Source organism: Muntiacus reevesi, chromosome 3 (assembly GCF_963930625.1).
Source record: "Muntiacus reevesi chromosome 3, mMunRee1.1, whole genome shotgun sequence".
Classification (NCBI taxonomy): domain Eukaryota; kingdom Metazoa; phylum Chordata; class Mammalia; order Artiodactyla; family Cervidae; genus Muntiacus; species Muntiacus reevesi.
In genome coordinates, this window is record NC_089251.1 from 130,150,797 (window position 1) to 130,176,070 (window position 25,274).

The 25,274-nt window shown below is 52.2% G+C and overlaps 1 protein-coding gene across 1 annotated transcript; it reads right to left on the reverse strand.

Moving 5' to 3' along the window:
* On the reverse strand, positions 1–24,636 carry VIL1 (villin 1). The gene is made up of 20 exons (XM_065930586.1): positions 24,566–24,636; positions 19,573–19,658; positions 19,245–19,319; positions 18,134–18,330; positions 17,427–17,535; positions 17,142–17,252; positions 15,440–15,642; positions 15,246–15,324; positions 14,974–15,072; positions 14,119–14,272; positions 13,446–13,546; positions 13,220–13,357; positions 12,496–12,654; positions 10,283–10,462; positions 8,090–8,235; positions 7,277–7,421; positions 6,639–6,827; positions 4,986–5,054; positions 3,476–3,616; positions 1–901 (listed from the first exon to the last, which is right to left on the reverse strand). Exons 2-20 carry the CDS (start codon positions 19,645–19,647, stop codon positions 788–790), a joined length of 2,484 nt encoding a protein of 827 aa, XP_065786658.1. The 5' UTR covers positions 19,648–19,658; positions 24,566–24,636; the 3' UTR covers positions 1–787.
* Between the last annotated feature and the right edge of the window lie 638 nt (positions 24,637–25,274).

Sequence of the window (25,274 nt, forward strand, 5' to 3'; positions counted from 1 at the left end):
AGGGAGTGGGACGCACACCTAGTGTGGCTGAGTCAGCACCAACCTTCGCTGGGTTTCATCTGAGGAATCTGTGAAGCTCTGCAGAGGTTCTGCATAACAGTTTTTAAACCCAACATTGGCCTAAACTGTGCTCTTCCTTTGCCTTACTATTAAGAGTATCAGAGAGAAGGTAAAATAGTGTATGCATTTCATACTTGCTGTTGGGCCCCTAGCCCAGGCCCAGTGGGTATGTGGCTCTCGGTGGGTACTGGTCAGTGAGTGTTGTGGAACCTCCTAAATAGGGCCATCACCTGGACCGTTCAACTCTTCCAAAGAACAAGTGTCTTTGACTTATCACCTGAGGAAGGCTATAAGAAAATAGGTGTGAAAAGGAAAAGCCATTACTCTGGGAAAGATGTAAAACTGAAAAATGCTTCGGCCCACCTGCCATAATTAAAGATGAGCCATGCTAAAAGCCTAGGGGAGGCTCGCCATTACTAAGGTTCCATGGAGTGCTGGGTTGCTCCTCTCAGAAGGGAAAGGACTAGAGCAGAATGCTTTGAAAGTGATGCAACACCTCTGGATAAGAACAGTGCAGCCAACTTCCTGAGAGCTGAAATTAGGACCACAGTCTCCTTATAGAGGAATCATATTTCTGGAGGAACAGGTAGGTTACTAAACAAGTGGCATCACCACAGACTGCAGGTTTCCACTTCAATTGATTCACTTCACTGATAGCAGTAATAACAAAACGAAGCTCTGCAAGCAGGGTAGGGTACTGCTTTAATCTACAAGTTACTTTTGCTTCTCAAAACAATCCTTTTTCTTTCTTGAGGTTTTGTTGCTTCCATCGAGGCAGAGCCGAGAAGGCAGAAGGAGTCATCCCCAAGGCCAGGGTGAAATCATCAATGGACAAGTGCTCCTAGAAGAGGAGAGGGACCAGAGGGTCAGCTTTTTGCTTAGAGTTAGCTCTGATGAGTCACAGAGGTGTGACAGAAATCAGATGATGAGCAAAAAGAGGCAACGTGGCGAGGGAGAGGGGAGGTGGCATTTCTTTTTAATCTGAGGCTGTTCTCTGAAGGATTGCCCTGGAGAAAGTTTCTTTGACTCCTGCAGAGCCCTGAATTGAATAGCTTCTTTATGGTTAACACCTGTAGGTGGAGTTCAAGCCCAGGTTGAGCTGAACAGCTTCTTGGTAAACACCTTTAGATGGAGTTCAAACTCAGGTGGATCTGAAGCTCCGGTTTTCTAACCTGTTATCCTTTGCCTCCCACCTTGGCATTTTCTGCTCAAGGCCCCTGGGAGTCCTCCCCAATCCCCCAGGCAGGGTGGTGGAGCACTTTGTTTTGGAAGAAGGTCCCTGACAGCTTTGGTGGTTGTGTCCACGGTCTGCAAATGCTTTAGCTGCCCTCTGTCCCACCCAAGCTGGCTCTGCAGCTTGGTTGAGACTTCTGGACTCTGACCCCCAGGCAAGATAGCAGGGACTGCCCATCCCAGTGGACTTGTATCTTTCCACTGGTCCTGTTCTTGAACCCTGCGGTCCTGCCAGCTGATTACTAGCCTCACCCATGCCCACATCCGCCTGTCTGTGGTTTACTCATGGGTACTCAGATTGCCCTTCTTGCTACTACCTGCAGCAAGACCCACCACCCCACTGTTCACTGTTACTGACCCTCCCTTCTGAGTTTGGAGCAGCCAGAGAACGTGTGCACTCTCCCCACTTATCCTGGAACCCTCAGCTCTTCTATAAGAAGGCACACTACTCCGACAATTTAATCATCAGTGACAACAAAATTTTTAAAAGAATCTAAGCCTTTCAGACTGCTTCTACCATGGTGGGGTTGTCCTGATTCTGTTTCTTATATTCAAAATTAGTGATCTATTTAGCTTTTTTTCTTTTTTAAGGCTAATGCATATTTTATTAGATATTGCAAAACTCCCCTCTACCGGAGTGGTAACATTCTGCCCTCACAGCAAAGTAATATATGTTGTTCCACAGCCTTACCAACAAAGTACATTATTTAGCCTCCTTTTAATCACCTGGTCCAATAATATTGGCTGCCCTTCCCTTTAGAAATACTTTCTGTGTGTTATGTGATGTGACAGTAAGAGTGGAACTCAGAAGACCTGAATCTTGCTCTGACTTGGCTACTAACTGGGAAAGTCACTTCTCTGCTCTGGATCTGAGTTTTCTCAGGTGTAAAACAAGCAATGACAATAACAGCTTACATGTACAGAACACTTTCTATGTACCAAGAGCTGGGGAAATATTTGTAATATTATTAAGAACAATATATGCTATTAGGATCATCCCAATATTACAGTGAAGACACAGGGAATGCATAAAGGGGTCTAAAGATGACAGGATGCAAATGTTGTAGAAACAATACACTTATGTGTATATTGGGCCCAAACCCATAACAGATGTTCCTGGAGGAAATAGCCAACTCACATCTATAGGTTCCTTAATTCATCCCAAAGTCTTCTTTATGGTTTATCGTACACAGGGTAAATTTTCTCTTAATACCCTCTCAAGCTAGATTTGCAGTCTATTTTGGATCTTCATGAAGAGAGAATGAATATTAGAAATGTGTTTTTTTTAAAACATACCCTTCTTGCCAAACTCTGTCCTCCAAGTGGTCCACACAGACAGCAGCTGCTCTAACTGAGGGACCCAGTGCTGACTAGTCTCCCTGGCACACCTCTGAATTGTCTGCCCACCATACACATAATGATACTTCAACCTGGATGTCTCCCCAGTGCCACCAAACTCATGATTGTCCCTGTCTTAAGCTGGGTCTGACCCAGGGTTTTTTTAATCTCAGAAAATGACACAATTACCCCCCCTCTTATGACCTTTATCCAGTCATTACCAAGTGTTGCTGATTTAATCTAAATATTTCTCTAAACCATCTCCACCCATCCCCACCCATTCTTGGGCTTCTCAGATGGGGCTCGTGGTAGAGAACATGCCTGCCAGTGCAGGAGGTATAAGAGACATGGGTTCGATCCCTGGGTTGGGAAGATCCCCTGGAGGAGGGCATGGTAATGCACTCCAGTATTCTTGCCTGGAGAATCCCATGGACAGAGGAGCCTGACAGGCTACAGTCCATAGGGTCACCAAGAGTCGGACAAGACTAAAGGAGACTTAGCAAGTCCATTCTTCACTGAGCAGCTAGAGTGGGCTTTGAAAAATGTACCTGACTGCCATTCCCTTGCTTCACCCGTAATAGTTGCCCTTGACTTTTAGGATGGACACCACCCTCCGCAGCCCGACAAAGAAGTCCCAGTGCCCCCTTCACCCAACAGCTGCCCCTCCCCAGCTCCACACACCCCCTGCTCTGGCCACCTTGCCCTTTCACCCAAGCTGTGTTTACATCCTACTTCTGGGCTTCCATGTATACTGTTCCCTTCTCCGAGAATATCCCACTCTGCCTGAATAATTCCCGTTCATCTTTCAAGGAAAAATCTCTGACTAAATCAGGTTCTGACCCACCTCCCTTCGGCTGGGATCCACCCCCTCGGGAAGCTCCTCTGCGGTCTTATTCACCAGCTGCTCCAGGGGAAAGATGGGTAGAGGTCCGGAACTGAGGTTGCTGTTAGCATTGAACACATCCGGTTTAGAACTTGTGAGCTCCTAGGGAAGAAACAGAAAACATTGTCACTTCAGCAGGTTTGTGGCTGCCTCCCAGGCTGCATTTTTCTCTGAAGTCAACAATGACCCTAGGGAACCTTCTAGAAGCCCTCAGTGGAGTTCCTTGGCAGTCCAGGAGTGAGGACCTAGCACTTTGGCTGCTGAGGGCCCACATTCAATCCCTGGTCAGGGAACTATGATCCCTCAAACTGCTCAGTGTGACCAAAAAATTATAAGCCTTCCATGACCCCTGCCTCCCACTGTCCACATACACATACACACACGCTTCATAAGAACATGGCATACTGACAAGCTAAAGCTTGGCGGTCTATATTCAACCAAAGCTGGTTGGCTGTATGACCAGCTTTGGAAAACACATAAACAAAACTATTTTGTTCTATGACTTATAAACTTCTCCATGGCTACCCCTAATGTTCGAGGTCTACCTTGGACATTTATGACCTTCTTTTAGCTGATATGAAACTGTCAACCATAAATTCTCTTAGCCTTGACCTACCTACCTACACTGTCCCGCCTGCACCATCAGTCAACCAAGAAGGGTTAATTGAGCGCCATGGGGTTCCCAGGCTGTGGGTGGGTCCGAGGAATTCACATGTTATCTGCTGATAACCCCGGTGTGCTTGGGAAATTGCTCTCATGTACTGGCCACAATTCTGCAGAGTCTACTTGGTCTTATCTCCCCTGCAAGGCTGTGAACATCTTTGATTTCATATTTCCACATTCTAAGCCTGTAGGTTGAACATATTTCTATGAACTAACTGAAAGATCGAAGGAGAAGGTTTTTCTACCTGGAGAAGGGTGATGATAGTAGAGAAATCGTTACTTCTCCAAGCGTGGTCTGAGGACTAACTAGATCAAATTACCTGGGCCCTTTGTGAAAAACACACATTAACGGGTCTCAACCCAATTCTCCAAACCAGAACTTCAGGAAATGGGACTTTGGAATTTCCTTCTTTGTGGATGGGGGGCACACAGCTTGTGGGATCTTAGTTCCCTGACCAGGGATTGAACCGGTACCTCCTGCAGTGGAAGCACAGAGTCCTAACCACTGTACCTCCAGGGAAGTCCCAGAATCTTCATTTCAATAAACTTCCCCCACCCCCAAGTTCCCCATCACCCAGACTCTTACACATGATAAAATTTGGGGACCATTTCACTAGGGAATGGAGGAGACAAATCTGTGCAAGACATTGAAGTTAAACAACAAGAAGAACTTCCAGGAGAAGAAGGAGAAAATGATGGAAAGAAAGCAGAAGACCCTGGCACCTTCTCTGGAGCTTTCTGAGCTTTCATGGGTCTGACCACTGTCAGTGGACACTGTGGGGGCCCCTGCCACCTGCCCCATACTCACAGCAGTGATCTGGCCCCAGTCCCCAGAGTTTCCAAGCTCCGCCTTCAGGTCCTCATAGGATTTAGAGTTCTGCATATAAAGTAAGTGACAAATTAGACCTGGGTTTCAGCAGAGGAGTCAGAACCATTTTCCTTCAGGCATTGAAAGAAGACTGCTCTAGGGCCAAGCGGCAATGAGAAGGGGAAGGGGGAATCAGGGGGAGGCTGGAGGCTGTCCTTGAAAAACCAGGTTGGATGGTAAAGATGAGCATGAAGGGCTGACAGGTAACTGGCTGGGACAAGGGATTATTTGCCCCGCTCAGCCCACCATGGAGATGAAGAGCATGATCTTTCCCCACTCTCTGAGTTTAAGAAGCTGCACGCAGCCTTGGAAACCCTACCCACACTGTGGGGGACACAGGGGTCCTGGAGAACTGGGGAGCTCCCCTCAGAGCCTGGAGGGGACACTGTCACAGGAGAGTGAAAGGAGTAGAGGGGAACTTGGCTCCATGGGGAGCCCCATCTCCACATCCCAGGGCCTGACAGCAAGCTTGGCACATTATGAGTTCCAGCTATATTGACAGCATGAACTAGTGAGTAAATGAATGGATGAATGAGTCTGAGAGAGAAGCCAGCACAGATCTGATGAGGGGAAGACCTGCCAGAGTTGTTGATGTGGGACACTCACCTGGGTCTGAGAAGTTCTGGACACATCTAGGTGTGCAGACTTGAGATTTCTTGGGCTCCATCATCAAGACTTAACTTAGCTCATCAAACACTGAATTTTTTTTAATGCATTTGAGGAAATTAAGCTCTCGGTTTCCCAAATCTCATCTGTTGTACCAATTTTGTGTACCCAAAGCCACCAGGGCAACACTCATTTTTCCTAGCTTTCCTTCCTCCTGCAGAAAACCTTCACTGTGGTTTGTGGTTTAGTCGCTAAGTCGTGTCCTACTCTCTGTGACCCCATGGACTGTAGCCAACCAGGCTCCTCTGTCCATGGGATTTTCCAGGCAAGAATACTGGAGTGGGTTGCCATTTCCTTCTCCATTTTGAGGACCTGCCCTCTGCTTCTCTCTGGGGTCGGTTTAGGAAAATTCTATGGAAGTCTATTTCATTGTTCTCCAGGTCAGGACCACGTATAGGGCCCATTTTGCTTAGAATTTAGTGCTAGAAGACACGTCTTTAGACATGTTCCTTTAGAACTAATGTGTTTAGAGGGCCACCAATGCCATCTCATAGAAGTTTCTGCAATGATGATGGACATTCTTTTTCTGTGCTATCCAGTATGGCCACCACCAGCTAGCTACACATGGCTAGTGAGAACTGTGAGAAATCAATTCTTTGATTTTGCTTAATTTCAATTCATTTGCATTTAAATAGTCAGTTACAGCTCTTCCCAATAATGTCCAAGAGCTTTGAGCTAAATCTTGTGTACAAGCAAGACACTGTCATGAGCCTAAATTTTTGATGGACTTCCTTCCCTATCCCTTACCAAGGAGCCTCATAGTCTTACTGCAGCCTTACTGTTCATTCTAAGTCTCTTCAAGCCCCTTTACATCACAGGCCATCTATCCCAGTGGACAGAAAAACCCAGGCGTCAACCCTGGCCTTCTCCTATGTGCCATGAAGAATGTGCTGGGGTGGGAGGACCAGGTGGGCTGGGGCCACTCACATTCCACTTGAAGGGATCCCAAGCCAGGAACCAGCCCGTGAAGGTGGGGGGCTCGTGCCCTTGCTTGACCACAATTATGGGGGTCTCAAGGTCCCGGCCGCTGGGGTGGGTCTTGATATATTCCTGCACCGTGGTGACTGCGGCTTTCTTCTCGTCCTCGTTGGCATTCTTCCCAATCCAGAAAAAGATCTGTGGAGCATCCCAGAGTCAGTCTCCCCTGTCCTCCCTCAGCTCACCCAGGCTCAGACATCCTGCTGTGAACCCTGACCTTGGGCAGGCCCCATCCGGCCTTGACTTTGCCTCTGGAAATTGGGGTTGGACAGATGCCCTCTACTTCGATATTCTGTAGATGTGTGACTCTCAGCCTCTCCAGAGCCAAAGACCTCAGAAACACTCCTCTGCCTCATGAAATCAACTGGACTTTGGGAGAAGTATACGTCATGCCTTGCTGACCCACTGCACATCCTCCTCTCCCACCTGCCTTCTTTCTTATGCTCCTGCTGTTCGTAACACCAATCTCAGGAAGAATGTATATGGAAGTCAAGAAAACATCAAACCTTACCTATCCTTAAAGCCACTATTTCTTGGCCCTGGGGATTAGGGTTGTCGGAAGGGAGGTCCCCAGGCCTCAAAACTACCTGGTCCCAAACATCTAGCAGGAAAACATCATCCTCTTCCAAGTCATCCTGATTGAAGTCAGGGATCTCTGTGGCCTGGAAGCGCCCAGTCTGGTTGGAACATTCAAAGAGCCGGGGAGTGATGACCAAGTTTTCTTCCTGCAGCCTACAAGGCAGAAAGGAAATTGTGTTGGAAAGCTCATCTCCTAGGAAAATGCTCTTTCTTCTGATCACACCAAAAGTCCCCCATCCTACCATGAGTCCAGGAGCCCTCCAAAGGAGAAATTCCCACTACTCTCCCAGGACAAGCATTTCAGTGGGCTCTTCTATTGTCCTGTTAGGAAGTTCTTCCTGATATCTTTCCTATATCGCTCCTGCTGCTAATATAGTACATGCCCTTTTGCTTTGGAACTGGGGATATGGTGGATCATGGACGTTCTTTAGAAAACTAGGCTTACAACTTGTGTTCCTCAGCATCTGGTCCTGTGGCAGCGTGGAAGGACAGTGGCTGATGGGACCCTGGCATCTTCCTCCCAAAGGGCACACCTAGAGTCCCGCCCCTCTCTTTGAGTCGCCTCCTCTGGGTGTGAGCTCCCTTTACAGGAAATATCCACCCCAGACCCTGGGCATTCCACAGTAAGTAGCACAGACACAGCCCCCATGCCAAGAGGCTCCCAGAACCCCGGCTGCCCCTTCATCATCTGGTAGCCCTGTAAGCCCGACACCCAGAGTCCTCAATCCATGCCTGCTGCAGCCTCTGGGTGACGGGTAGAGGTGCTGGGAGGCTCTCCAGCCTCAGAAGGTGAGCTGGAGGTAGAGGGACCTGGGAGTTACCTCTTGGTGCTGGCATAGGGGGCCTTCCCGCCCAGGGCCATCCAAAAGTTGGCTGGCTCCTGCCCCTCCACCACCACTTGCTTCTCGGTCCGGGAGACAGTGTCAGCAACCATCTTGGCCATCTCCCGCTCATCCCCGCTGCAACCCTGGAGAAAGCGGGGGTGGTTGTGCTGGGGGAGTCCACCTCCAGTGCCCCATCTCCCCCTCCTTCCACCATATTCACTGGCCTAGGGCTCCCGGGCCTGAGAGCCTCTCCTGGATCAAGGCCCTGTGCACACAGCCCAGCATCCTTGATGCTCCAAAGGATGGCAGAGGAGGGAAGGGAGACTGCCCTCCCAGTGGAGAGGTGGAGGCCTCCCAGAGACTGAGTCCTCATGACAGAGAAAAAGGAGGAGGCAGCGACAGGCACACACAGGGGGAGTGAGAGAGCCCAAGACATAAAGAGAGGGGAATTCCCTGGTGGTCCAGTGGCTAACACTCTGTGCTCAAAATGCAGGGGGCCTGGGTTTGATCCCTGATCAGGGACCGTGAGCACACATGTTGCAACTAAGATCCAGCACAGTCAAATAAGTAAATTAATTTTTTTTTAAATGGACTTCCCTGGTGGCATCGTGGATAAGAACCTGCCTGGCATTAAAACTAGAACTAAACAGACATTTCTCCAAAGAAGACATTCAGATGGCTAACAAACACATGAAAAGATGCTCCACATCACTCATTATCAGAGAAATGCAAATCAAAACCACAATGAGGTACCATTACACGCCAGTCAGGATGGCTGCTATCCAAAAGTCTACAAGCAATAAATGCTGGAGAGGGTGTGGAGAAAAGGGAACCCTCTTACACTGTTGGTGGGAATGCAAACTAGTACAGCCACTATGGAAAACAGTGTGGAGATTTCTTAAAAAACTGGAAATAGAACTACCATATGACCCAGCAATCCCACTTCTGGGCATACACACTGAGGAAACCAGATCTGAAAGAGACACGTGCACCCCAATGTTCATCGCAGCACTGTTTATAATAGCCAGGACATGGAAACAACCTAGATGCCCATCAGCAGATGAATGGATAAGGAAGCTGTGGTACATATACACCATGGAATATTACTCAGCCGTTAAAAAGAATTCATTTGAGTCAGTTCTAATGAGATGGATGAAACTGGAGCCCATTATACAGAGTGAGGTGAGCCAGAAAGATAAAGAACATTACAGTATACTAACACATATATACGGAATTTAGAAAGATGGTAACAATGGCCCTATATGCAGGGCAGAAGAAGAGACGCAGAAGTACAGAACAGACTTTTGAACTCTGTGGGAGAAGGGGAGGGTGGGATGTTTCGAAAGAACAGCATGTATATTATCTGTGGTGAAACAGACCACCAGCCCAGGTGGGAGGCATGAGTCAAGTGCTCGGGCCTGTTGGGCTGGGAAGATCCAGAGGAATCGGGTGGAGAGGGAGGTGGGTTGGGAGACCGGGATGGGGAATTCGTGTAACTCTATGGCTGATTCATATCAATGTATGACAAAACCCACTGAAAAATTAAAAATAAATAAATAAATAAATAAAAAATAAAGTGTTTTACCATTTGGCAAAAAAAAAAAAAAAAAAAGAACCTGCCTGGCAATGCAGGGAACACGGATTCGAATCCTGGTCCAGGAAGATCCCACATGCCACACAGCAAATTGACTCGTGCACCACAACTACTGAGCTTGAGCTCTAGAGCCCAACAGCCACAACTAGAGATCCTCTGTGCCACAACGACTGAAGCCCTCAAGCCCTAGAGCCGACAGGTCACAACTGCTGAGCCCCAGTGCTGCAACTACTGAAGCCCGTGCGCCGAGAGCCTGTGCAAGAGAAGCCACCGCAATGGGAAGACTCTGCACCACAACTAGAGAGTAGCCCGCATGTGGCAATGAAGACCCAGAGCAGCCGTAAATAAATACGGCATTGTGCACGTGTTGATCTCAGGCAAGGGTTTAAAAAGAACACCATGAAGACAGACCAACACAGGACAGACAGGAGTCACCAGAGACAAACAGAATGAGAAAGACCTACTCAGACACAGGGGCGGAGGGTAGGGATCCAGACCCAGTGTTGAGGAAGCAGGCGGTGGGGCCAGAGGCAGCTGGGAAACCAGGAGGCGGGACCTATGGGGGGTAGAGGGAGGCCATTCAACTCTGCACACACCTTCCCATACCACAGGTAGGAGCAAGACTGAGTTTTGAGGATGAAGACGTCGTTGGAGTTGAGGGAGGTGGCCCGGGGTGGGACCTCAAAGGCCTTGGTGTTGTTGGCGCTGGTTCCTCGGACCTGGAATAGCCGGGTGGAGGGCACAGGCTCCACGTTGTTGGCCCGGGATGTGCCTCCCTGCAGGGAGAGACGGGCTGGAGTAACTTAGCAAAAGTGGCCCTATGATACAGCATCACCTGACTAGTCTTCCCAAAACATTGCTTTGGTTATGGGCACTTCCCTGCCTGACACCTTGGTTCAGACTAGAACCATTCTAGGTCCACAGACCAGAACCCAACTTTCAAGGAATCATTTGAGGCCTCACATGAGGAGGCAACCTGCCTTTCCAGGGTCACTCTCAGCTCTCTCCAAACCCTCCATTTAGCTCAGCCAAGCTTCTCATGGTTCCTCACAGGGCCTTTTCCATGGGCCTTTGTCCTGGCCTCTGCATCGCCCTCATTTGACCTCTGCTGAGCTCTGACCCCAATGTCAAAACCTCCTCCCAACTCTCTTTCCACCATGGACTCTTTGCCTGTTTGCTGATCATTATGTTCACGCGCCCCTCTGAATGCAACATATTTCTGGCATTTAAGCATATGTGGAACAACAGACTAGTTTCAAATGGGGAAAGGAGTGCCTCAAGGCTGTATATTGTCACCCTGCTTATTTAATTTATATGCAGAGTACATCGTGAGAAATGCTGGACTGGATGAAGCACAAGCTAGAATCAAGATTGTCGGGATAAATATCAATAACCTCAGATATGCATATGGCACCACTAACCTTATGGCAGAAAGCAAAGAAAAATTAAAGAGCCTCTTGATGAAAGTGAAAGAGGAGAAAGTTGGCTTAAAACTCAACATTCAGAAAACTAAGATCATGGCATCCGGTCCCATCACTTCATGGCAAATAGATGGGGAAACAGTGAAAACAATGACAGACTTCATTTTTTGGGGGGCTTCAAAATCACTGCAGATGGTGACTGCAGCCATGAAATTAAAAGATGCTTGCTCCTTGGAAGAAAAGCTATGACCAACCTAGACAGCATATTAAAAAGTAGAGACATTACTTTGTCAACAGAGGTCCGTCTAGTCAAGGCTATGGTTTTTCCAGTGGTCATGTATGGATGTGAGAGTTGGACTATAAAGAAAGCTGAGCACCAAAGAATTGATACTTTTGAACTGTGGTGTTGGAGAAGACTCTTGAGAGTCCCTTGGACCGCAAGGAGATCAAACCAATCAATCCTAAAGTAAATCAGTCCTGAATATTCATTGGAAGGACTGATGCTGAAGTTGAAGCTCCAATACTTTGGCCACTTGAAACAAAGAACTGACTCATTGAAAAGACCCTGATGCTGGGAAAGATTGAAGGCAGGAGGAGAAGGGGATGATAGAGGATGAGATAGTTGTATGGCATCACTGACTCAATGGACATGAGTTTGAGTAAATGGACATGAGTTTGAGTAAATACCAGGATCCGGTGATGGACAAGGAGGCCTGGCATGCTGCAGTCCATGGGGTCAAAAAAGTCGGACATGACTGAGCAACTGAACTGAACTGAACTGAAGCACACAGTGCCTTGGACTGTTGATTCACTGCTAGTTCAACAAGATGGTAAACAGCATTTGCATGGCATTCTTCTCCCCCTCGGTGCTTTGCAGAGGGCTGTATATTTAGTAAGTGTTCAATAAATAGGTTATTGCTAAAGGAATGCAAGGGATGGCTATTTCAACAGGGAAGTCTGCTCCATGTTATTTGGCAGCCTGGATGGGAGGGGAGTTTGGGGGAGAATGGATACATGTATATGTATGGCTGTCTACCTGAAACTATCACAACATTGTTAATTGGCTGCACGCCAATACAAAATGAAAAGTTTAAAAAAAAAAAAGTGCCAGTGCACCTTAGGTTCATCATTCAGCAAATCTATCCAAAATAACTTCTTTTTTCATCTAGAGAGGAGTTGGGGTGTAGAGAGTAATAGTCTTATACATGCTAAGTGTTTATTAAATGGATTTTTTAAAATACTGAGTAGTTGTTTCTATTTCCATTGCACATAGGTGATAGAGCCTCAAACAGTCCCCTCCCAGGAAGAGTGGGCTACCCCCTAGCCCGGTCCCCCACCCCATGTCCTCTTCTCTGTTTCCTGGAAACCACCCCACCTCACTGCCACACCTGGTAGACCACCATGCGTCCCTTGAAGATGGACATAAGGTGAGGTGGCTCCTTGCCCATCGGGACCCGAATCTGGACCGGTTCATTGTTGTACTTCTGGTCCAGGATGACAGCTTGATAGGCAGAGGCTGTGATTTCGTCCTGGCTGGCCTGGCTGCCCTGGGGATGTGCAGGGTGGGAGGGGTGAGATGAGGCCAGCCCCATTCTAACTTCATATCCAATTTCGACTGGCCCTAAACCCAGCTGTCTTCCCCATCAATCTCCACCCTGAACACAACCAAAATCCCACTCCCCCCTGAGCCCTACACCTAATCTTTCTCCAGCCTCAGTCCACCCCAGCCCACCTTGACCCCCAACCTCCTCTCCCACTTACTGCACCTTTCTTGAGGAAACACCATGACTACCCCCTACTCACCCCCAGTACCCCCAAACATCTCCCGCTCCCTCGCATCTGGACATAGAAACCCACAGTCAGAGCGGGTGAAGAGAAGGCGCAAGAAGCCTTGGAAGTTAGAAAGGAGACTCAGAGAACCAAAGGGGAAGGGCTGTGAGTGCGGGTACCCAGCATCAGGGGGCTCTTCCAGCCAAAGCAGGTCCAAGATGGAAAGGGGGTAAGATACCCACCCCCAGAGGTATTCAACTCCAGGGAGATGGCCGCTTGGCAGGGTTATAGTGAAGTGGGGTTGAGCAGCTGCGCTCTGGACGGGGTGGAGTGGGGCCTGACCTGCCAGATGTAGAGCAGGTAATGCTGCTTCTCGTTGATGAGGTAGGTGTAGAGCAGCAGGTAGCAGTCGCCCCCAAAGAAGTGGCCCAGCCACTTGGTATCCACAGGCACCAGCTCTAGGTTCTCGATGCGCCACATCTGGAGCCGGTACCAGGTTAGTGTGAGGTCCGGGACAGACTCCACCTACCCCTGCCCCCCGGCCCGGGCCTCTCTCCCCCCGCCATACCTGCACCTCACCACTCCCATCGTCCACCATCTTCTGCTGGGCAGCCACCTGAGGCTGGACATGCATGGACGTGGCATCAAACTTCACCTGTTCCACCTTGGCTGGAGTGAGGGGGGAAATCATGATACCCAGTGTCACCAGCTGAGTTCCCCCAGGTTCTCACAACAGCCCGGAGTGGGAGCTGCAATTCTTAGACCCATTTTACAGATGAGGCAACTGAGGCTAGAGAGATTCGGTAGCTTATCCCAGGTCACACAGTTAGCCAGTGGCAGAGCTATAACACAGAACCCTATCTCCTTCCTGTAAGACTCATGTTTGGTCGAGGCCTCCCAGAGCAGACAGGGGAGGGACATTTTCTCCTCCCCCGGGTGCGCGGCATGGAGCTTGTCTTTAGCAAATACTGTCTCAAAGACTGGAGTTGTTTGGGTTTGGGTTCCGAGGAGACCCAACACTACTCCAAATGAAAGGCCAGTTGTTCTCAGCTCCCTTTTTGTGAAAACTCTTGAGTTTATCCATGTCCCTTTGTGTCCACGCCCCTCCACCTGGGGAGCCCAGAGTCAGGGTGAAGTGTGCACAAGAGGAGTGTTCAAGAAGGAGTGCAGGAGTCAGGTCTAGCGCTCTCCTGGCCCCACTGCCCACTTCCAGCCCCACCCCGCCTCGGGCCAGCCCTCACCCACGGAGCCCACGGTGTGGGTTTTGCCCAGGCCAGTGGTCCGATTGGGTACTGTCCACTTCTGGAAGAGCTGCTGGAAGACAGCTGACTCGGCCCCATCATTCTGCAGCTCCACCTGTGTGCTCGGTGGGTACTGTTTCGCTTTGATAAAGTTCTGGGAAGAGAAGGAGGAGGCTGGGGTGTGTCCCTCCCCCAGCCTCCACCCCCCAACAGGAGCCGAAGCCTGGCCGTAACCCCAGCCAGATCCACCACTAACCTGTCCTGGTCTCAAGCCCAAGCCAGACTCTAATCACTGTCCTAATGCTGACCTCAAACCTAATCCAGCTGACTCCCACCCCAGGTCACACCAGACTCCACCTCAAACCTAACTCTGACCTCAACCCTGAATCTAACACTAACCCCCAAACCCAGTTCAGACCCCGACCCCAAGGCCAAATCTGACCCAAACCTGACCCCAGCCTCCATCTCCAAATTTGAGCCCAACCCCCAATCCAACGTTGACCCCCAGCCAGCTCAAGGTTACTGACTCCAGCTCCTACAATGACCCCAAACTCTGAATTGGCCTCAGCCCCATGCTGACCCACCCTGCTTCTTGTAGGGAGGCCGGCCTCCGTTTCTCCCTCCCTTTTCAGAGCCAAGCTTGAGGTGCAAGCCCTGAGGAGGCTCCCTTTTTGTGACGATTCTTGGGGTCACCAGGTGGTTGCCTCCCTGGGGTGCAGAGCACCTCCAAGATGACCCCCCGGAGCTAAGTGAGGCCCAGAGCCATCCCTGGCCTCTGGCCGCCACTGCCTTCTCTCTGCTGAGTGGCCTTCTCTGCCCCTCTTCCAAGTTCTCCTCCTTGACGCCCAGACCCACCAGCGCCTGGTTCATGGCTTCCTTCTTCTCCTGGGCGTTGGCATTCTTCCCCTTCCACACGTAGATCTTTAGGCCCCCCTGGTCCAGAATGTAACAGTCCTGGAGGTGGAGAGAAAGCGCAGGCTGGGGGAGCTGCAGACACAGAAGTTTGCCTCTTGCGCCCCCCACCCCGACCACCCCAGGACCCTGGTGCTGCTCCCACTGGGGGAGAGTGGGCAGGGGGCAGGTGGGTAGTGGGGAGCTGGGTCTGGGGGCACTCCGGACGCTCTCACCTCGTGACTGAGCAAGTCTTGTGTGAGTGGCCGCGTGGCGATTTCTCTGACCACCACCTTTCCCTCTGAGTCAGACACACTGCAGGACAAAGATGCAGCATAGACAAGGAGGATGCTGGACCCTCGTCCCGGGGTTTCCTCCCCCAGGAGGTACCCCCTGTGCCAGGAGGAGCCCCGCGCAGCCAGGCACTCACTGGTACAACTTGAGGGCAGCCTTGAGGGCCGGTTCTACCACCGTGTCGGCCACGGCGGCCTTCAGCTCCTTCCGCTGGCCCAGCACGTGGTTCATGATCTCCATCAGCTGCGGTGAGGCCTTCTCGTCTTCCCCATCCACCACACCCACGTAGGTGCGCCCACCCCGCTCCTGGTCGCGGATCTCCTTGGCCAGGTTCATGCCCTGCAAGGAGGCCCCGGGACGCATGAAGGCTGGCGGGGGGCGGTGGACAGGGCAGCGTCTGCCACCCCAAACCACACCTGGAGAGCCCAGCCCCCCACAGCAGCCCCAAAGTGGGAGGCACCTGCCCGGGGCTTCCCTTTCAAGGGGGAGGATCAGGCTTTTAAGGTGTGTGTCAGGAAGCCAAGCTAAAACCTCAGGAAGAGCAGTCTTTTTCATGAGCAAGAGGGGGTCTGGTGGGGGCGGTGGGGGGACTTGCTAGGCCTTTGGTTTTGACATTGTTTGAAATTTATGATTTTGCTTCAAAGTTTTGCATGAGAGGTGAGCCCTGAAGATCACAGTCCTGTCTCTTTACCGCAAAGCCGTGTACACACACTCACACACACACAAAGCCTCACATGGGCTCACACACATGTGCACGCACACACACACACACACCCACACAGAGCCTGGCTCACTCTCTCAGCCCAGCGTCTCCTCTCCAGTTCCTGGCCTTTCCACTCCGGCCCCCTCCCCTCTCCACGGCTCCCTTCACCCCACTGCCCCCCTCGCCAGGCCCACCTTTCTGTTTCCAGCCGAGCCCTATTTATCCAGCTCCCAAGACAGCCCCATTTTAAGATGCCCCAAACCCAACCTTGATTCTCTCCCAACTCTGTTGCTCCCTGATCTTGCCATCTCAGAAAATGGGACCCCACCCATCCCCACAAAAAGCACAACTTTTGAGTTCTGTCTCTCTCCTCTCTTGTCGTCCCCAACCTGACATACAGGTCCTGTGATTCCACCTTCCCAGCCCCCTCCTCACCTAGGCGTGTGCCCTCAGCCCGTCCACTCCCCTCGCCCCTCAGAAGTCAGAGGGCCCTTCAACGGCGTCCCAGGCACTGAGAACAAACCTCAACCCTCTCACACAGCTTCCTGACCACATAGCACGTCCTGTTGAGACCCACCCACCCTCCTTTCCAAACTCCCTAAAGTCCCTAGGGCTTTGTCTGAGCTGGAAGGTTGCCTACCATCCACTTCTCTCCTCCCTTAGGGCCCTCTCCCCCCACCCCCCACCTTCCAGAAGACTTCTTAGACCTCTCCTAACCCTGAGAGCCACACTCCCCACCCCTTACTTCTCCAATATTCCCTTGATGTCTGTCTCCCCTCCTGGATGTCCCACTGGAGGCCAGAGCCAGGGCAGAGCTCTGCGCGTTTCATTGACCGCTGGCTCTCAATGCTGGGCACAGTGTCTGCCACACAGCAGGGACTCATCAGACATTAGTGAACCCACCACGGTGCAGGCATGCAGACTCCAGCACGCATACCTCACCGCACACGCGTGGAGACTCAGATCCGCCTTCAAACACAGCACCCCAGACAATCAGGGAAGAGGGCGCTGAGGAAATGGGGCCGGTGGAGGCGCGGCAGCAGTCTGGCAAGTGTGGGAGGGAGGCCAGGTGCTGGGGGCAGGAGCGGGGAGGGGCAGGGTGGGATTTTGGGTGGGCGGCACAGGGCGGGGTTACCCTGAGTCTCTCCATGCGGTTACTCTCCGGCCCATTCCACTGTATGATGAGCTTCCCAAGGTCCAGGAGGAAAACATCCCCACGGTTGAAACTCTTCCAGGACATCTCCACCTGGGGAGCCATGCGGCAGGCACAGACCCCACTCAGACCCTGTCCATCATCCATCAAGCTCTCCCCCACCCCTTCCCTGCCCCTCACCCCTCCTCAGCCTCTGCCCTCCGCCCAGGCAGGGCAGAGGGTGGGAGGAGAGGAGACCATGCGCCCTGAGCCCTGGTTGGTGCCCACCTCTCCTGCCACCACATTCCTCTTGCCCTTGACGTGGAGCAGCCGCTGGATGTCATAGGAGTTGGTCTCCACTTGCTTCATGCCAGAAGCCACGCCCCCTTTCCGGATCCTGTGAGGAGAGGCGAGCTGACCCAAGGGAGCGGGCTGGGAGGTGTGACGGGCCCCCCGTCCTCCCAGATCCTGGGTATGTGGTTGCCACAGGGCCCATTTGAGGGCTGGGGCTGGGAGTGAAGGGGTGCCTGAGGCCTTGGGGGCACAAACCCCAAGAGGCACTCACTCTCAGGGCCATGCAAGAGCAAGGTCACTGTACCGCCTCCGTTTACATGACCCTGGCAGTGCGTGCCTCCTTGGAGTTTGTACCCTAGGTGCCTCGCTTGCCTCACCCTAGTCCTTGCCCGGCTGAGAGGCCTGCAAAAGGTGGGCGTATGGTAATGGGGCCATGTGCGAGGACAGGACAGGGGGCCGAAGCGAAGGGAAGAGGGGAGATGCTGAAGACAGAACTGTGTCTCCACAAACTCAAGGCTGAAGACCGAGGGTAGGGCAGCAGCAGAGACAGGGGCGGGGAATGGAAAGGTGAACAGAAATGACCCTCATGGGCTCCCCGCACAGCCTCAGGCTCCCTTCCCAGCCCCAGGCCTGCCCCCCGGCCTCAGCTGGCCCTCCCAGCCCTGGCTCCATTCCCGAGCCTGTAGCGTGCCGCTCCGTACACAATGCCCTGCTTGAAGTAGCCTCGGAAGGCCTCGCTCTCGTTGCCCTGGACCTCACGGTGCTGGACGGCCCGGCCCTTCAGAAAGTCGTCCATCTGCGTGGTGTAGATGGCAGCCGCCCCTTGCTCGTCCTGGGATGAGGCCTGGCCGATCCAGTAATGAATGTCATAGGACAGGTTGCTGCCCGTCTTGTGGATCTGGGGAGAGGACACGTCCAGTGGACCCAAGGCCCTGGGCTCCCACAGCCCTCTCCCCGCGTCCCTGCTTCACGTGTTCTCCTGAACGTGTGGGGCCAGCACCACACGGGAGCGTGGCATGGAGGAGTTCATGGGACGAGGGGTCAGGAGCCCTGCATTATGCTGCAGCTCTCTCAGACCCTCTGAGACATGTGGCAGGTGTCTTCCCCTGGGCCTTGGAAATAACTTGATTGGACTATGGCAGCATTTTCCAAAGTTATGTGCACACCATGGGAGATGACTTGGTGGTATACAGTGAAATGACTTTGGAAATTTTTTTTGGTCCACCTCTCTCAGCATATAGGATCTTATTTCCCTAACCAGGGATAGAATCCACGTCCCCTGCAGTGGAAGTGTGGAGTCTTAACCACCAGTCCTCCAGGAAATCCCTGATTATGGAAATATTTTATAGCTACTTTCTGTTTGTGAAACGGGACACTGCTTTGCATTTGTGACAATGACACTGAATTCAGTTTTTTAATAAATGGATTTAAATTCTAAAAGCAAATCAGTGAAAGTACATGCATTAATGATACAGGATGCAGAAGAAACCAAGAGAGTCAAATGAAGTTGACTGTGGATTTTGGGGACATGGACTCAAGGTAGGGTGACATCCCACCAGTTCAGAAGCTCCCCCCAGACTGTAAATCCACAGAGGGTCACTCCAGCTGGGAGCTCAGTGGTTCAAGGGCAGTGAGAGGCTCTTACATCTCTGACCCTCTGGTGCTACGGCTAGGCTGGGAACGCCAACTGAACGCTATCTAGGGGTGAAGCTGGGCAGGAGTTCCCATTTCCCCCAGCTTCACGGTTCCTCCTGTTGCTGCCCTAAGCTTTGCTCTCTGCTGCGCCCCCTCCCCTGCCCGTTCCCCACTCACAGCCAGGATTACATAGCAGTCACCATCGAAGAAGCTGCCGAAGGAGTTGGAAGGAACAGGCACCATCTGCATGGCCTAAGGAGAGAAGGGGTTGACCACCCAGGACCCCCAGCTTCCCTGCCTCCCTTTAGCCAAACGGAGAGTTGGGAGAGGAAGAGCAAACCGACCAGGAGAGTGAGTGTGAGGAGGGTGGGGAGGGGAAGGATGATGAGGAGGGGTTGATGCCTGAGGAGGGGTGGCACCAGGGACTCTCACGCCAGCAGGGCAGGGTGGAGGACAGTCCGTCCCCAGCCGCAGAGCCCGCCCTGTGACCAGGCAGTATCCTCACCTCGATCCTCCATATCTGCACCCCGGGCGTGGTGACGTTGAGGGAGCCTTTGACTTGAGCGCTCAGTTTGGTCATGGTGGATGAGCCTAGGGGTGAAGTGGCGTGGGAGCAAGAAGAGGATCTGGGAACCCCAGCTTTCAGGGGCTGCCCTTCCAGCCCAGCCCTGGAGAGCTCCGCACAGGGCCAGGAGGCCACGGCTCAGGACCCTAAGAGAAGGTCCCCACCCTGGGCCCTGACTGGCTGGGCAGGGCGGGAGGCAGGGTGTCCCACCTCTAGACTTCCCACCCAGCTCTGATCTTGTCACTCTTGTTCAAACTCCTTTCCTGACTCCCTATCATCCACTGAGAAAACGTCCCACTCCTAAGCCTGGCATGCAAGGTCCTTCTTGATGCAGCCCCAAACGATGGCTGCCTGAAAACGTTTGATCAAAGCCATGCCTGGCTAAAAAATATATAAAATATAAAAAATATATCATACAGAGTTTATTTTTTTAAGCAAAGAATAAACAAAGGTTGAAAAGTATACATGCTCAAAAGAATTGAAAAAAAAACAAACAGGTGTTCAAACAAAACTTGTACATGAAGTTTCATAGCAGCTCTATTCACAAGAGCCAAAAGGTGAAAACAACCCAAATCTCCATCAACAGACGACTAGATCAACAAACGGTGGTCTGTCCACACAATGGAATAGTACTCAGCCATAAGAAGGAATTAAGCACGATACAAACGCTGCAGCATTGATGAACCTTGGACACATGATGCCGAATGAAAGAAGCCAGACACAATGGCCCCGTTTTGCACGACTGCATTTACATGAAGTGTCCAGAACAGGCAAATCAATAGAGAGAGCAAGCGATTAGTGGTTGTCAGGGACTGCGGAGAAGGGAGGAAAGAGAAGTAACCCCTTGTGCGTGTGGAGTTTCCATTTGGGATGATGAAAATATCCTGGAACTAGACAGCGGTGATGGCTGCACAGAATTTTGAATGTATTGAATGTCCCCAAATTGTTTGCTTTAAAGTGGTTAAAATGGTAAGTCTTATATTCAGTGTATTTTGTCACAGTAGAAAAGTGTATGCAGCAATTTCCTATTTCTTGCTACCCCCAACCCTCAGGTGAAAGTGGAAGTCGCTCAGTCATGTTCGACTCTTTGTGACCCCATGAACTTTAAATTCCATGGAATTCTCTAGGCCAGAAGAGAATTCCTTCTCCAGGGGATCGTCCCAACCAGGGATTGAACCCAGGTCTCCTGCATTGCAGGTGGATTCTTTACCAGCTGAGCCACAAGGGAAGTCCGAACCCTCAAACACCCCTCAATTACTGTTCTGGTGGCCCACAAGATGTGGACTCAACAAGATGTGGACCCCACCGGGGTGGGGCCGTGTTTGTTCAGTGCTGAATCCCCAGCTTCCAGCTCTGTTGGAACTTTATTGAGTGTATGTGTGGGTGGATGGTCAGGTGGTTAGGTGGTTGGCTGAGTTTGTGGGTAAAAGTGATTAAGTGGATGGATGAGGGAATAAATGAGTAAATTAATGAATGAGTGAACCTTTCCCACTGGGAACCTCCCTCCACCCACTGAGCTTGAAGAAATCTCTCCCCTATCTTCTTTCATGTTGTCTTTTATGGCTCTTTTCCTTTGACCTCAAGCTATGTTCTTTACTCCAAGTGCTCATCAGAATCACCTAGGGAGCTTTAAACAACACTTGTGCTCTGATGCTCAAGCTATATCTTACCCCAGGGATTCTGATTTAATTAGGCCAGGGTGGGGCCCAGGCTTGGGCACTTTATTTTCTGCCTTTGGGGAGGCGACCCAGAGGTGCTTTCAAAACTCCCCAGTGACTCTGGTGAGCTAGGGAGGAGAGCCACTTGTCCCCAGTAATTTTTGTCCCAGGTTTCCTGCCCCTCCCTCCCAGTCTGGAGGCCATCCCATTCCCCACCGAGCCTACCACCCAGCCTGGCTTGGAGCTGCCCTCCATGAACGCTGCTTGAACCGATGAATAATGAATGAATGATGACGTGGCCCCCACCGCCGGGCTCTGACAGCTGGAATCTATCTAATCTCTCCTTGCACCTGGACTCTGAGTCACCCCTTGGAACAATGACCTGGTCTTTTACTGTTGGTAAACTCCCTCTTCTGACTCCTAAAGGGTGACCCCCTTCTCCCTGGCATTGTGGAATTTGGGGGCAACGTCTTCCTGCCCAGCCTCTGATTAGCGCCCCCTCAAACAAATTAGGGCCACCTGCCGATGGCCAGCGCCGCATCTGTAGGAGCCCCTAATGCCTGGGTCCTGTCTTATATCCCTGTGAATCAGGGCCTCCTCCATGAGACATTTCTCACCCCATGGAGACCTCAGAGCTCCCAGGACTCCTTGTTCAGTGGAACCAATCTGGGTACTAATGAAGAAAATGTTTCCTCTTACTTCAATCACCACTTTTGTTCACATCCCTCTTTTTGCCAAAACGGATTGACCCTCACTTGCTGTGCGAATATGGCGTGTATCTTCACCTATGAGTGGGCAGTCGACGACCAGGTGGTCTCTAAAGTCCCACTGGGGGAATTCCCTGGTGGTCCAGGGGTTCAGACTGAACTTCCACTGCAGGGGGCACAGGTTTGATCCTTGGTTGTGGAGCTAAGATCCCACATGCCATGCAGTGAGGCACAACATAAATAAATGAAAAATAATAAAAGTAATAAAGTCCCATCAGGGATGTGCTCTGAGTCTAGGAGGGACCAGCAAGAGCAAAACAGGGCAGACAAGATGAGGCCCTTCTTATCCATCAGATCAGTGGAGACTCGGGAGTAGGGGTTTGAAAAAGTTGGCGCTCTGCCTCCCTAGAGAGAAATCAGGATTGGGGGCCTCTAGCAGCCTGAAGAGGGAAGAGGTGGGCATGGGGATTCTGGGGGAGCTGCCCCAAGAGGTGGACGCACATTGCAAGAGTACCCCATGGATGCCCGCCAGCTGCTCCTGCCTCGTAGATGCTGGTTAGAGCGGACGCCTCTGTCCCACACCACCCCCACTCCAGTGGACCCACTCCAGCCTTCCATCTCCTGAACTGCTGGGAGGAGTAGGGGGCCCATGCCGACCCCCCATTGCCCACAGCACAGCCCTGGGTTTGAATATGTGACGTCTTCTCCCTCAACTTGAATTCACTGGCTCCCCTCGCTCCTCTGTCCCCGCCTCAGTGAAGGGCACCATCACTCCCGGACCCTGAAGTCAGCCATTGGTGCACACTCCGAAGCCTTCCATGTCCTGCCGTCCAACACACCCCCATCCCTCTCTGCTTCTGATAATAACACACGATTCATTGGCCCTGGCCACCCCACCCGCCCCATGCTGCTTCTCACTCTCCCCTCATGTCCTTTCTTTTCCTTTCATTTTCCTTTCCAATGTGCTCCCCACCTTTCTTCACTTGGCCAACACTCCCATGCTCTTCTGGATTCAACTGAGGGCTCATTTCTTCCAAGATGCCTTCCTAGAATCCTCAACTTAGACGAGAGACCCGTCCTCAGGGACCCCAAGCCATCCTGGCCAAAAAATGCCTCTCTTGGTCCCCTGACCACATGATGGTGATAGGATCTCTTTATAAGTCTAAGGTTCCCAAGGTCAAGGACCTAGACGCATTTGTCTGTGTAGCCCCCAGCTCCTAGTACGCGTGCATGCTAAGTCGTTTCAGTCATGTCCAAGTCTTGGCAGACCACATGGACTGTAGCCCACCAGGCTTCTCTGTCCAGGGAATTTTCCAGGCAAGAATACTGGAGTGGGTTGCCATGCCCTCCTCCAGGGAATCTTCTCAACCCAGGGATCGAACCTGCGTCTCTTAGTTTCCTGCACTGCCTGGCAGGTTCTTTATCCCTGGCGCCACTTGGGAGGCCCCCCAGCACATAAGAGGTGCTCAATAAATATTCTTGAAGCAGAAATACTGAACTGCAGAATAAAAGGAGTGGCCCTTCTTAGAGCCATGGAGGAATTAGGGATCCTGCTGCCCCCTGTGTCCCATCTTCCCTTTGTAACTGCTGCCCCATTGTCCTGGGAGTTCGGGCTCCAAAGAGCTCCAGAGTGCCCCCACTGCTCTGTCCCTAGTCACGCAGTTCTGAGCGGGACAGGGACGTGGCAGTCCTCAAAACGAAGGACATGCTCCTGCTCTGTTAGGCTAGTGAGAGCAGAGTGAGTGACATATCCCAGCCCTCCAGCCTGCAGACTCAGCCTCACCCCACCCAAGAGCATCTGAACAGGCTTCCTGGGAAGCGGGTGGTCAGTATGTCCCAAGATCCTAATCTGGACTTGTCCCCACTCCCCTACCCCACCTCCTTCCAGCTGAATGGGGCTAGAGGGCCGGTTGAGGCTGAGGGGAGGGGTCCGGTGGAGGAGAGATGGGATAGCATGCCTGCACGGGCGTCCAAGGGCAGACGGGCACCCAGGGCCCTGCCACCACCAGCCCCCTGCCCCTGCTTCTGTCTTTGCTCATTCCATCCCTGATGGCTGTTGCTCACACTTTGGTATCCAGGAGACAAGAGCGCTGAAGTCCCAGGAGTGACAAGGAAATGGAGACGCAGAGGAAAAAAAACATCTCAGATGAGGAAGAAATGAGCAAAGAGTTGGTGGGAGCCAGGGGAATGGGAGAGGGAGGTCAGGGTGACCAGCTGCTCCCTGGTGGCCCAGGACTGGTGGGTTTTACATCTACAAGTCTCCAGATCCTTCTCTGTCCAGGGCGATCTGGGCCAGGTGGCACCCAATGCAGGGTGGGGACCGATGGCAGGCAGCGGGGGTAGGAAAGGGCCGTTGTCTGGAGTGGAAGCTGCACTGTCCTTCTCTTGGAGGCCCGGGAGGCCACCCTGTGCTCCTTGCTCTTTCCAGACTCTCCAGAGAGCCAAGCCTCTCTCTCACCCCCGCGCCAAGAAGCTGCAGGAGGCCCCGGGCTGCCCGCCGGAAGCAGCTGACCCTGTCCTGCTCTCTCCCACCACCTATGGTGCTGGGTCCCCGCAGGGTGGCCTTACCTGTCTGGTGGAGGCAGCTGCCACCTGGGAGATCTCAGGGAGTTGTGGCAAGCTGGCTGGAGGAGAGCGACCTTTGTCCCCACCCCCCTCCTCCTCTAGGAACTGCCTTCACCATATAAGGGAAGATAGGGCCCCAGAGAGAGAGGGAATGGGCGAGGGGGTGGGGAGGCAGGTGGCCGCCGTGTCCCTGGGAGCCCGGAGCCCAGTGACCGCCAGACACCCACAGCCAAGGGGCCCCACCCCTGGGTCCCCAGCGAGCACCCAGGGATGGGATACATTTCTACCCAGGACCCAGATGCTCCCTGCAGGTGGATAGCACCTGCCAGGAAAGGTAGGGGCGCCTGGACTCTTCATCCTTCCAAACCAGAGGAGCAGGCTCCTCCATCCTCCCTCCTCCCCTTGGGGAAGGGACCCCAGGATGGGGGAGCCCTGGACTCAGGGATTTAGGGCCAGGAAATCAGATTTAGGGCTGTTCCAGGACTGACGGGACCCTAGCACCCCTAGAGGTCGCACGCTCGCTCCGAGGGGCACAGAGCTTTTCTTGTCTGCCCCTTCAAAGGTACTGGCTCCTCCTCCTGCTTTTATGAGCTGCAATAAACCGGTTCCTCTGGACTCTGCTCTGCCGTTCTCCCCCGAAGCCATGGCTTGTATTTCTGAACCCTGATCCTAGGGGGCTTCTCGCTCAAGATGGGAAAGGAGACAGTCTCAC